Source organism: Cyprinodon tularosa, unplaced genomic scaffold (genome assembly GCF_016077235.1).
Source record: "Cyprinodon tularosa strain WSP-4 unplaced genomic scaffold, ASM1607723v1 ctg187, whole genome shotgun sequence".
Lineage (NCBI taxonomy): Eukaryota > Metazoa > Chordata > Actinopteri > Cyprinodontiformes > Cyprinodontidae > Cyprinodon > Cyprinodon tularosa.
In genome coordinates this window covers 2,189,554-2,203,625 of record NW_024038657.1, presented here as the reverse complement: position 1 = coordinate 2,203,625, position 14,072 = coordinate 2,189,554, and the positions used below count along the sequence as shown (strand labels likewise).

Genomic DNA, 14,072 nt, shown 5'->3' with positions numbered 1-14,072 from the left:
GTGCCCATCTACATAAAGATCCAAAATCTTCTATTAAAGTCAGTGTTCCGAGATTAAAGTTAGACTTCTGAGAAAAAAAAGTTAGAAATTTGAGAAAACAGTCAGAATTCCGAGTAAAATTTCAGAATTCTGAGAAAAAAATAGTCAGAAATTTGAGAAAACAGTCAGAATGCTGAGGGGAAAAAAAAGTCAGAATATTGAGAAAAAAGTCAGATATTTGAGAAAAAAGTCAGAATTCTGAGAAAAAATTCAGAATTTTGAGATTAAAGTCAGAATTCTGAGAAAAAAGTCAGAATTCTGAGATTAAAGTCATAATTCTGAGAAAATAAAGCCAGAATTCTGACATTAAAGTCATAATTCTGAGTGAAAAGTCATAATTCTGAGAGAAAAGTCATAATTCTGAGATTAAGTCAGAATTCTGAGATTCAAGTGAGAATTCTGAGATTAAGTTAGACTTTTTTTTCTCATATTATACTGAAATAAAATCAGTAATTTATTTATTTTTTTTTTTCCAGTGGCCCTAATCTTCTGTCGTACTAATATGTGTGACTTGATCATACACATATATTTATATTATTTTTTCAGTAATTTGGATTCTATTTAAAATAATAGGGTTCCTCATATCATTGCTGCAGTGAACTGTTGTAGAGAATAGCCAATAATGTGTTGTTGTTGTATTTCTCTGTTCGCTCACTCGCAGGCTCCAGTCATGTGACATGCGCACTGGGCCCTGCTTCACAGTTTGTTATGAAAAGTCGAGGCCTCGGTGTAAATTAGTAGCACGGCCGCCCCTGTCTTCACCCCAGGCTTCTCTGTCATGGAGGGCATGGACCTGGACCTGGACCTGGACCAGGAGCTCATGCAGAAATTCAGCTGCATGGGCACAACAGATAAAGACATTTTAATATCGGAATTTCAGAGGCTCCTTGGGTTCCAGCTGAACCCCGCCGGATGCGCCTTCTTCTTGGACATGACCAACTGGTGAGCTCGGGGATTCGTTTGCGGCCTGCTGTGAGCTGGGTGTGGGAGAAAATGTACAGACATTTAGCTAGCTTTCTGTTTAGCATATCACGCAGCACGAAGTGTATTAATACGAAAGGGGATACGGTTAATTAAAAAAAGTGATAAATTTCATTGACTTAACAAAGAACACTATCGTTTGGACGTATTAGCAGGAACGGCTAACGACGCTGTAGTAACGTAACTAGCTGAGTCAGTGTGTGACGTTCCAGGGACACTGTCCGGCAGTGTTTACATGGCCCTTAAACATACTGCTTTCATTATATTATTCTCTTAAATTATACGAATTTCCTCCCTGACATCTATGTTATTGTAGGATTCAAAATACAATAACATTATTATGACATATCTGTTGCAAATACAACCCAAGTGATCGCCTAATTTATTACATAATCTAGAAGCGGCTCTCCGCTTTTCAATCTAAACTCATTTCGTAAGGGGAGAGTTAAAAAGACTTCTGATGTCGTTGACATTAATTGGGAAATATGTTTTTGCTGTTTGAATTGATCTGACTTCCTCTGGCTGCTTGTTTTTAAACCCAGAAGTCAGCTACTCAGTGCTTTTTGTGGAAGAACGAAAATAAATGTGTCCTGAAGTTATCCCTAAAACTAATCTCTCGTCCTAAATGTAGCTTTAAAAGAGGCAAGCGTCGCCCTGGAAGGAGTTTATATAGTTTTAAGTACCTTGTAAAAGTCTTGATCTTTTCTAGATACACCACATAACCACAAAACATCATTATTTTGATCAGAATTTTAAAAAGACACATTCTCTAATATCGCCACAAATCAACATCGTATAACTGTAACAAAACTTTGTTTTCAACAACGTTTGCTAACATGCCTCTAAATAAAATCCAAGGCGGTGCATAGCATACACAAAACATCGCCTGAACACACCATTGTAAAACATGGTGGTGGCAGTATTATGCACTTGGGATACAATTCTGCTGGAGGTGAAGATGAATAGAGTGAAACCCACCGATGCAATTTTAAATGAAATCAAAATTACTAAATGATTCATCCATAACAAACAAACAAAAAAAAAGGATTTTAGTTAACTTGGAGTACTCTCATTTTAACTTTAATGTTCTCGTTCTGTGTGAACTGCTGCTGCTAAATCACAGAAGTATGGTTTTGGTTATAAATCTGTATTAGTTTCTTATGATTTTTATTGCCATTCTTCTCTTATATAATCTAGGAACCTACAGGCTGCCATAGGAGCTTACTATGACTTTGAAAGCCCGAATTTCAGCGCACCTTGCATGTCCTTTGTGAAGGATGTGACAATCGGCGAGGGTGAATCTGTACCACCTGACACACCATTTACAAAGACTTGGAGAATACAGAACACAGGTAAGACAGCTGGATCCGTTCACGACTGGCCATTCTTTAAGTCTGCAAAGGATCTAATTTAAGCATATAGACAGTTTTTGGTCCTTTCTTCTCATTTTCTAAAAGATAGAAAAGAGATAAATGCAAATTGGTTCAGCTATCTTAAGCTAGAATTGGATGGATTCTTCAGTCTCTTGACCCTCTTAGATCACGCTTTGGACCTTAAGTTTTACGATTTCTGACTCTACCTTTTTACCTCGTTTTTCAAACAAAATAAAGGTATCTAAATAAAGGATGTAGATTTGACCAATCAGAGGCCTCCTGTCTGCGGTCACCTGCAGTTTTGGAGAGGTGCAGCAGAGTGTCTGTGGAAGGGGCGGGGGCATATCTGTGTTAACTGCGACACACACGCAGACGACCTGGTTTCTGAGTAGAAACCAGCCGTTTTTCTGCGTGCTCCTGTTCTCCCCAAGTCCACACTTTCCTATGTTCTTCTCAAGAACATACTTGGCAAGGACATGAATCTGTACTCGCGTTCTTGTGAATTAAGAAATGGCCGATGTTAGAGCCCTTTCTGTTATAAGTGGCAAAGAATGATTCAAAATCATTCCAACACAAAATGCTGTCAATTGTCAAATGAGCTGTTCATTTGTTTGCATCCCTTCCAGGTGCAGAGTCATGGCCGCCTGGGGTTTCTCTGAAGTATGTGGGAGGTGATCAGTTTGGTCACGTGAACATGGTAATGGTGCGCTCTTTAGACCCCCAGGAAATGACTGATGTCAGCGTGCAGATGCATAGCCCTGTCTCTCCTGGCATGTACCAGGGTCAGTGGAGAATGTGCACAGCTACAGGACTTTACTACGGAGGTGAGGACAGCACACCTACTCTACAGCAACTGCTTACTGCCTGATGAAAACTTCCTGCACTGTTTGTCATCATTTGTTTGATATCAGCATTTTTATTGTGAAATAAGCTCCAAAAAGGCCTTAAACAGAGTAGAAAACAACAATATTAAGATTTAACATTGATGCGCTGCCTGCGAGCTTTGCCATGTTCCCAGTAAAATTCTCTCTGAGTAATCTGATCTAAGTGAGCCGCTCTTCATGCAAATGTAAGGTAGAGCCACACTGCTGGCAGAACAACAGTGCAGAATATCAGCAGCTCTACTGGAAGTTCTGTTGAATTTCAAATACGTTTTGTTGCCAGAACAATCATTTTATCATTTGGCATTAATGAATTAAAAACTCAAGCAAATTGTTTAGTGGAGATATTAGCAAAGAGTTTTTCTGTGTTTACTTATATTTTAAGAAAAGTCTTTTCAAGTAGAAAGCCATTCACGACTCACCTGTAATTATCTGTTTTTTTTTTTTATGTTTGTTATAAAAACAAAGAAAGGGTACGATAATTTGGGACTTCAAAGTTCTTGTTTATTTTAACCAGTTAAATTCACCGCATCAATACGATCAGCAGCTGCTTTCCAAACAGCATCTTTGGGAACTTGCGAACTTAGCACTGAGCTTTAAATCAGCATTAACATGCGTTGTGATAGACACCAAACTGTTATAAATAAAAAATATGTCCAATAAAATATTTAGTTTTCTCAGGAATTTAAGCAGAAGAAAGGATTTAGCCTCTCAGCCCCTCACAGCCAAACTAAACAAAGTTGGTTGAAGAGCTGACCTCATTTAAGGTTAAAGATTATGTTTTAATAGGGTTATGTTACGATTAAAATTCTGTTTTTTTTCCCCCCTTAGCCCTTATTTTAAATAGGTAAACAAAACACTCATCAATAATTATATAATATTGGCTGATGTGAAAGGCTTATTTCCTGCTACATTTTTTTTTTATTTTAGAAAATATCACACAGACCTATGTGTCTGTGTGATAGACACATAGGTCCCCCGCCCTCCTAACTAGTAAGGAAAGCAATAGGTACAAACGGGTTACCGTGTCTCTGGCTATGCGGGGAGCACATCACTACCGTGCCGAGCTATTAACAGCCTTGCTTCTGTTAACAGCTAGCTTGTTACCTATCTGGACCGGGAACCTTTTAAAATATGTATTTCAATACACAACCCCATTTATTCTAATACAACCGCATCTAAATAAACTGACCCCCCTCCCCCCCTCCCTCGCCAGTGTCGTTCCAAGGTGGCACACCAAGAGCACGCATGGAGTAGCAGCTGATGGAGTTCACTCCGCCTCAATTTCACTACATTGGAGAACTTTAAGCCCTGCACTTCCAAACAACAGATGACTTTATTCCTTTTTTGGGAACAAACTTCTCACACGCCTGTAGTTATGATGTCGTTTGCTGTTTCGTGTGACACTATCGCTTGATAAACCGCAACCTGGAAGTAATACTGCTGCTACAGAAACTTAGGAGAAGCCGAAAATGCACCGTTATTAAACAAATAATAATAATAATTTACATTTTTTTAATTAATTGAATCAGTTTTTTTACCCAGGTCTATTGCTAGGCATAACATCCACACTCCACATGAAAATCTAACATCTTGGCTCCAACAGCCCAGGTTGTTCTTTAGATTTTTTTCAAACATCACACCCATTCCTTACATTATTTCATTAATAATCTAATGAGTTCCTTGAGTATGTTTTGTATAATCGATCATAATATGTAGCTTGTGAGAGCAGCAGTTCTTCATGAAGATAAATTGTTTTATAATTGAATTTTAATTTCAGTGAAGCTATTCAGGTGCCTAAAATACCTCTTTGTAGAGCTTAGGAGGTAAATTATAACCAATACATTTTACTGAAAAATGTAGGACAGGAGGGAAATCACTGCTTCTCTGACTCCAATTTTAATAGTAGGGGGCTATATTTACAATTAGCTGATATATATTCAAGCAGTTATAATACAATTCTTTCAAAAAGTGCTGAATATGTGGATGATGTGATTCCATCTGTTTGTGCCTACAGATGTCATTTGGGTTATCCTGAGCGTAGAGGTCGGAGGCCTCCTTGGAGTCACACAGCAGCTCTCCTCTTTCCAAGCCGAGTTCAACACCCAGCCTCACCGCAGCCTAGAAGGAGACTACAACCCCTTTGCCTCGCCACAGAAGAGCAAGTGTCCCAACAGTAACAACAACCACGTCCACAGCGACAGCAGCAGTAGTGTCACAGAGGAACATTTGCAGGGAAACCCAAACCAGCTGCAGCAAGGCCAGAATGGACTTTCACACAGCTCTGTGGATATAGTAGCAAACCGTCTCCAAAGCAGTCTATCAGTAGTCCCTTGTAACCAGGTGAGGTATTTTTAGAGTGAAGAAATATTGAGTGAATAATGTTGTTCTGCAAACTGCTGGGTTTGATTCAGGGCTGCAACTAACGATTATTTAGCAAATCGATTAATCCATCGATTACCGTATTTTCACGACCATAAGGCGCACCGTACTAAAAGGCGCACTCTCAGTTATGTGTGCCATTTCTGTATTTAACACACACATAAGGCGCACCGGACTATAGGGTGCGTTTTTTATATACAGGTACATGTCCTCTACTACCTTTAAATACCTCTACTGCGTATTTAAAAATACAGCGGGGGCAAAACTGAGTATAACTGTGCTTTATTCATGTATTTATTACAAAGTATTAATCAAACCTGCGAGCTGGCCATGAGACAGACACATCGCAGATGACACAGCGCTGTGATTACTCCTAAATTAACTTAAAATCCTGAAACCTGCCGACGGAATATGTTCGCTTTTATTACCGGTATCCTGGTGCCTGCAGTTTAAATTATTTAGATGAAAAACACCTGCCAGCAGCCGCGTGAACCCAGAGGCTGCCCAGCCTAGAGGCTGCTGTTGAAGGGATTTCTACTGTCGGTGCACCGCTGGTATGTGGGGGTCTGAGCGCATCCGACAGAAATAGATAATCTGGATGAACTGACTGCAATTATTAAGTTTTCAGGTGGACTTTCTCACTTAAAAACATATTAAAACTACTTTATTCCCACTGATCACAGCAAATATAGCTGCAAGATTTAGATTATTTAGATGAAAAAACACCTGCCAGCCACCGTGGTGAAGAGGAGGAGACCCGCCCAGAGGCTGCTGTTGAATTAAGTTTTCAGGTAGAAAAATAGAGCGGGAGCAAAACTGAGTATGATTGTGCTTTATTCAAGTATTTATTACAAAGTATTAATCAAACCCATCAAAGTCATCATCCTCTGTTTCTGAATTAAACAGCTGCGCTAAATCAGACATGCCAATTTCCCCTTCTTCGCTGTCAAAGTCACTTTCCGTGCCGGGCGGCTCCTCAGAAATAATGCCGGCTTTTGCGAAAGCTTGAACAACAGTGCCAGCAGACACAGTCCATCTACAATCCATCCGCAAACGGTGCCGTAACTTGCCCGGCGCTGCCTTCCACTTATCCTGAAACTGTGGTCTCCGTCTGTCATCCATCGCTCCCACGCCGCTCGCAGCCTTACTTTGAACGGCCGCTTCACACTGATGTTGAGCGGTTGAAGTTCCTTTGTCAGACCCCCGGGATAACGGCGAGCACAGCGTTCATTTGATTCACCTTTTTTTTCACATCGGCTGTGAGATGGGCACGCAGCGATGGTGATGCGTGGAAAAAACCACCTGGTCTCCTCACATACACCTGCCTCAGCCACGCTTTCATCATCTCCTCATCCATCCAGCCTTTTTCATTTGCGTTAATATCATATGTGATCAGAGCGCTGTGTCTGTCTCGCTGTCAGCTCCCAGATCAGCTTCTCTGATTGGTTGTTGCGGCGCGTCCAGCAGCAAAACTTCAATTTTTCCATCCCGAGCAGCAGCGCGTTGGCGGTGCGTCAGATGCTTAAACGCTCCCGACGCGCTGCGCCTGCTGCTCAAAACGCGCTGCGGGACCTTTTACTGCACCTATATGCGCGTCAACCATTGACTTTGCATGTAAACTCGCTGCTTCTGCTGCACCTGCTGGGTCCGGTTCACACCGATGTCTAGCGGTTGAACAGCGAGCACAGCGTTAATTTGTTTCCCCATGTTTTTCACATCAGCTGTGAGATGGGCACGCATGGAGTTACATATTAACAGCGATGGTGATGAGTGGGAAAAAAAACACCTGGTCTCCTTACATTCAGCCACTCTTTCATCATCTCCTCAATGAGGTGGTCTCAAAAGTCGCAGTTACAACACACATAGGGCGCACCGCACCAAAGGGCGCACCGCACATTTTGAGGGAAAAAAAAGACGTTTAAGTGCGCCTTATAGTCATGAAAATACGGTACTTATTTTGATCAATCGATTAGTAATCAGATAGGCAAAGGTTCCTTAAAGAAGTTATTTTATAGAATTAAACCAGGTGAAATTCAAACTTCCATTTGAGGACTTCTGGATACATATTGACAGATGAAAACTTTTTATTTATTTATAAATTTATTTGTTTTGAGTTTTTACAGCACTAGTTTTTTGGACAGTAGGCTGACAGAAAATGAGGTATGAGAGAGAGACATGCGGCAAAGGACCACAGGTCGGATTCTAACCTGGGTCAGCCGCGTCAAGGACTAAGGCCCCCGTTCTTTTTTTAATCTTAAATGCAAAAAGTTTTTTTTCTTTTGCAATTTGAATATCATTACTGCTCTGTGGGTTGCTCTGTCAGCTAAATGCTTTTCACTCTCTATACTCCAGTTAACGATTAATCAGTTACTAAATTAGTTGACTATAATTTCAATAATCAATTAATCAGGATTAATCCGATTGTTTCAACCCTAGTTCCATCAAACATATTTATCAATATCTCAATGGTTATACCTCTCCTGTACCGTTCACAAGGCTGAAGCAAACAGAGGAGATTTATTAGTTAGTTTTATTTAGTTAGCCATTTCTGTGATGATTTAGTCATATGTTTTAATCATAATCCTGTTGACAGAACCTGTGATTACCCATCTATAGTATACTGGTAAAGTTTACGATGTTTCTATTTAGTATAAATGTTTTTTGTAGAAAGTTATCCTTTTCTATTGAGAAGCTTTGATGGGGTTTAGATTGCCATTCTAGTTACAGCGACCACATTTCATTACTTTCCTTCATTTCAACCTTTCCACCGGGCTCTGCAGGCTTTAGATCCAACTAAGGGCCGGATCTATCAAAGGTTTGCGTGTATTAAAACGTGAGCTATTTCACAGCGCACGCTAAAAAATTTACAAACTGATCTATCAACAGCGTGCTAAAAGGATTTGGTCTTTAAAACGTGCTTAATAGCGCCTCTTATCCATTTAGTACTTTTTCTGCAATGAATATGCAATATGGGGCGTTTACACGCAAAAGTGCGTCTTGTGGGAGGAGAAAATGTAAATATATTAATTTAGCACTCGCAAAGTGATTTATCAAACCTGAAAGCAATTTTGCTAACGGTATCTGACTCTATATTTAACACGTTTCAAAACAAGGTGCAAATGGTCTGTATGTGTAATTGCGCACACATGGCAGCGGTTATAGTCGCAAGAAGGAGACATCGAAATGAAGCAAGGAGACGCAGAGAACGCATTTTTTCACTCCGTGTGAATATTTTTGGAATGAACGAGGAAACGATCATCAAAACATATCGTTTATCCAGCATTGCCATTTTGAAGCTGTTGGGGGAACTCCGAATGGATTTTGAGCCAGCCACAAGGAGGACCCACGCAATACCAGATATCACAAAACTCCTTGCAACATTGCACTTTTTTGCATCTGGGTCATTCCAGCGTATGGTTGCAGCAAGAGCTGGGATCTCCCAATCTCGTACGCATCCCCCGCAATACAATAAACCCGTTTTTTTGTTTTGTTTTTACTGCAGTGAAGTAGAAATTCAGCCACATACCACCTTAGGGAATAAATGTTGCCAAAGTTTGTTTATATATATATATATATATATATATATATATATATATATATATATATATATATATATATATATATATATATATATATATTTTTTTTTTTTTTTTGGAGGGGCTGGGGGTGTCACTGTAAGATTAAAATTTCATAATGCACTAGTTTGCACAAACTACAAACTACTTTGCCGCAAACCACAAAACGCGCAAAAGCATCATTTAAATAGGGTGTCTCCAACAGTTTTGCACCTGCCACCAGTTACGCAATCACTCTTGTTAAATCACCCGCAAACCATGGTTCAGCCCCTCGCGCAAAATTCCAGTTTGCGAGCGCAAATTACTGCACGCAAAATTGGATCTTGATAAATCCGGCCCTAAGAGTATAGATGAAATGTGGGCAGGAGGAGAGTAAAAGTATGTCCAACACCACAAAACATTTGTACAGCATGCAGAATTTGCATTAGTGTCTCTTTAAAGTTATTATCCTGCCAAATTTAGCATCTGCTATTGTGATATTCTACACACTGATGTTTAGATGTTGTGAACCTCTAGGTTGTAGCTCAAGTACTGTGGTATCATCAAAAACAAGTTATACAAAATTATCAGTAGGGTAATGGTGATTGTTCCATTGGGAATTTGTTGTTTTTTCCTTGCAAACTAAACAAAATGTCTAAAAGTTTGGATTTCATATATTTCTTTAAAGAAAGATGTGTATATTAAAGGAATAGTACACCCAAAACATGATTAGCCTTCATTTTCTACTCACCCCCATGCTGAACAACACTCTGGAGTACTTTTTTGATATCTCAAATGCATCTGGAGATCTGGGAGGCTTCTTGCTGTCTGCTGACATTCAAATAATGGAGGTCTATGGTGCCCGAGACAGAAAGGTCCATAAAAGTTCACAAAAAACGTGTCAATATTCCTCCATACTGCTTGTCCAATGTATTCCAAATGTCCTGAGTGGGTAGCATCCAGAATTTACTCGAAACGAAGTCATTTAGAATGTTTTTAGAGCATAAACAGTAGTGTATAGGATGTCCTGAAAGCGCGCGCCGGCGAGTTCATGACGCTACGAAAGCCGGCAGACCAAACCAGATGAAAGTTTGCATTCAGCGTCTGCTCTGCCGATAATGCAAGCGTAGAAGAAGAAATGTGCTGTTTACCTGTGCAAAGAAAGAAACAACGAAAGAAAAATGTCTGAGGACTTCAGTGTTGAGGAAGAGCAGGAGTTCTTTGCCGAGCTGAATGCAAACTTTCATCTGGTTTGGTCTGCCGCGGTTTCCGTAGCGTCATGAACTCGCCGGCGCGCGCTTTCAGGAAATCCTATACACTACTGTTTATGCTCTAAAAACATTCTAAATGACTTCGTTTCGAGTAAATTCTGGATGCTACCCACTCAGGACACTTGGAATACATTGGACGAGCAGTATGGAGGAATATAGACACGTTTTTTGTGGACTTTTATGGACCTTTCTGTCTCGGGCACCATAGACCTCCATTATTTGAATGTCAGCAGACAGCAAGAAGCCTCCCAGATCTCCAGATGCATTTGAGATATCAAAAAAGTACTCCAGAGTGTTGTTCAGCATGGGGGTGAGTAGAAAATGAATACTAATCATGTTTTGGGTGTACTATTCCTTTAAGGCTTATGGAACATTTTTGTTAGATGGGCAGACAATGAATATAAAAAGTAAACACTTCAGATACTGAAAGGTTGTGATTTGAATGGCATGTGGCAGCTTTAGTTAAAAAGCAGATGTAGCAATCTCTGCAACGACTCAGTGTTCAGGAGATCAACTAATCTCCCTTTATATTTAGGCCTAGTCTTTATAGTTTGTAAGTTCGGTTATTAAGTAAAAGTATCATATCTCCTCTGTTTTTTTTTATGTCTGATGCAATTTGCATCAGAATATCCTTTTTATTCATAATCTATTGACACAAAACAGGGTTAATTGAGTGTTAAAGTCTTTATTGCAAGATCCCTCTCATTATCTGTTTCACTAATTGCTGTAACTCTAACATCAGCCTTTTTTTGCTAGAAACTGAGTACTGCTATTGGTTATCTATTATTTTTGTGTTCTAACTCTGTTTTTACACCTCAAATTAACTGTTTGTTTTAATTCTTATTCTCTCTTACAGATACAGGAGCCCTCTCCTTTTGGGCACTCTTAATCCCAGGACTTATCACTGTATTGCAGCACTAAGTTGAACCTCTGGAATTTCTCACACCTACAAACTTGGAGGCTTTATTTTGGAGTGTGGCGGTCAAAACACTTTATGCAAAGTCTAATTACACTTAAACAAAACAAAACAAAAAAACAGCCAGAGGCCAACGCTTCTGATGTGCAGCTGAACCAACATCCCACTATATGCACGTGTGAATGCTAAGTTAAAAAAAAACTGAGTGCTATGAGTCATGAGTGATAAGTTTCTTTTACTTTAAAGATTTCCTTTTTTTTTTTTGTTGACAAGGATGCACATGGACAAAGGTGAAAGTAGGGGGTGTTTGAGAGCCTTTTTGTGAATATGTGCGTGCATTGAGCAGCCTGCAAAAGAGACATTAAAGCCATTAATTTTGCCAACTGATTCTACAGTTACTGCTCCTTTAGTTTGTTTCAATGAATTTTGGATCCACTGGCCTGTATATCACTAAAGGGTATGGTAAAGGCTACCCTGAAACACAGTTTCAGGTTAGATGTGAGTCAGCGTAATATTTTTTACCTCATGAATCTTGGAAAATTGACATTTTTTTTCTACCTTGTCACGCTGCCTGGATTTTAAAAAGCTACAATTTTTTTTTTTTTTTTTTTGCTTTAGTCAGTTAGGTTTTCATAACTAACTAGAAAAGTATAGATTTGGAAATATGGAGTTAAATCTGATTGGATTAAGTTTATTCATATATCTGTGGAATGGGTGCTTTTATTGTTTAAAATGGAATATCATTAGATAAAATTCTCTGTGTTTTATCCGGTCATTATGTGAGTTGGTGTTAAATTGTAAGCCCTAATTTCTTTTTCTCCAGAATCATCCACTTTAACCTTTCACCAAGCTTTAGACTGGCCCCGAATTCACAGTGCTGACGAAAAGCAAAAGATGGGTACATAAAGGGAGCATTTTGGTATTGAAAAGTTGTTTATGAATTATATGTTTCCAGGCTAAGATATATTTTAAAGTATCTAATCATGTGAGGCATGATTGGATAGCAAATGATTATTTAAAAACGAACCAGAGTAGCTTGATTATTGCTGTAAAGACCCAACCACTGAATCCAATTATCATTTAAGAAATATTATGTGCCCACATTATACCAAACCAAAATGTTTTAATTTGTGTTTGACTTTTATACAATTAGGTTGAATGTATTTCATGAATGTAGACAGGAATAAGCCGTTTGGCAATGTTTTATTTTACCCAAAGAATCTGCATTATCTTTGACCTAAACTGGTAGTTTGAAGTGTTTCTGTTTTTTTTTTTTTTGTCCTGTCTTTTGTCTTTATTATATTTTTGACATTATTCATTGAGTTGTATTGAACTAACTAGAGATGCACCAATGGCCTGGCTACATGTAGGATTTGGACCCTTTTTTTGTTAATTGGCTCTGATCGGTCTTTGGGCATTAAAATAAAAAAAAAAAAAAATCATTAAATGCATCAAACCCCCTCTCATACTCTCTGCTGTTTGTTTCCATGGTTTAGGAAGTCCTGTTTGCAGTAGGGAAAATTAAACCTCGCGATACACATTTAATTCTGTAGTGTATGTAGTTTGATCACCAGATGACCCATGTTTCCGAGGATCTTTTGTCACGGAAAAAACGTTACATCAGCATTTCTCAATGTGTATCATGTGTGCACCACTGCTGCTGAACCAGCTAAATGTTACAGCAATGGCCTACTTTATCCTATCTGTGCCAAAGATTTTCTTGGATGATAGAAACTGACATCTTAGTCTAATTTCTGGTTCAGGAAGTTGTCCATTTATTGTGAACAATTTCAAAGTATTCATAGCAAAGCTAATTAAGATTTTCCTTGTACACATGGACGACCCAGAATTTCGGTTCACCAGAAGCCGTTTACCCATAAAATATGTGGCAAGGTAGGAAACCGCTATCATAGGCTTGTAATTCTGGGATTTTCTATTGGGTGTAAAAGTATTTACCTCTGATAAAAATCTGCATCCTTTTTTTAAGTGCCATGGTTGATTAAAATAGAAATAATATGAATGTATTAGCAACAAAAGTCTAATTGGTGCATCTCTAGAACTCGCCATTTCATTACAAATGAATAACAACGGCATTTCCTTTGGACAGTGTCGCAGCTCATTTACGCTCTTTTACAAATTGTATAATCTATGCACTGAGTCATATAACCTTTACAAAGTCTGTGTTATTTTCCTTCAGAATGACTGTGAAGTCAGAGAAAGGTTATGATCTGTGTTCATACCATCTATGATCAGAATGGTGCCCTTTAGTTGATGAAAGTGTAAATCCCTGAGGTGCTGAACCACGATATGACAATACCAGCCAATACAGAAATACAGCTCCAGTTGCATTGAAGAGTTTCCTTCCAGTGACTTGTTAGATATGTTTCTTCTTCTTCCAAATGTCAGTTTATCAAGTTCTCTGTGTCTTGTTTTCTTTGTGTAACATCTCTGAAGTTTCCAGTTAGCAGGATGAATCAGTTGGTATTAAACTCAAGCCGCAGTGCATGTATGCAAATGATGAAGAGCAAATAAGTGAAAGATCCTTTTTATTGTCTGATGAAAGTTTCTGAAATTAAATTATCACAGAAATTAATTACATGTTTTGTCTTTAGTGCAGTTTCTGTTTATGTCTCCATGAAATTAAAATAACTTCTTCAACACTGAATTATTTCGAA

The 14,072-nt window shown here is 38.8% G+C and overlaps 1 protein-coding gene across 1 annotated transcript; it reads left to right on the top strand.

The window, feature by feature from the left end:
- The first annotated feature begins 725 nt into the window (after positions 1–725).
- Positions 726–12,859, top strand: LOC119782032 (protein ILRUN-like). The gene is made up of 5 exons (XM_038282772.1): positions 726–981; positions 2,218–2,372; positions 3,020–3,217; positions 5,292–5,617; positions 11,338–12,859. The coding sequence occupies exons 1-5, from the start codon at positions 818–820 to the stop codon at positions 11,368–11,370; spliced, it is 876 nt and encodes a 291-aa protein (XP_038138700.1). The 5' UTR covers positions 726–817; the 3' UTR covers positions 11,371–12,859.
- The last annotated feature ends 1,213 nt before the right edge of the window (positions 12,860–14,072 follow it).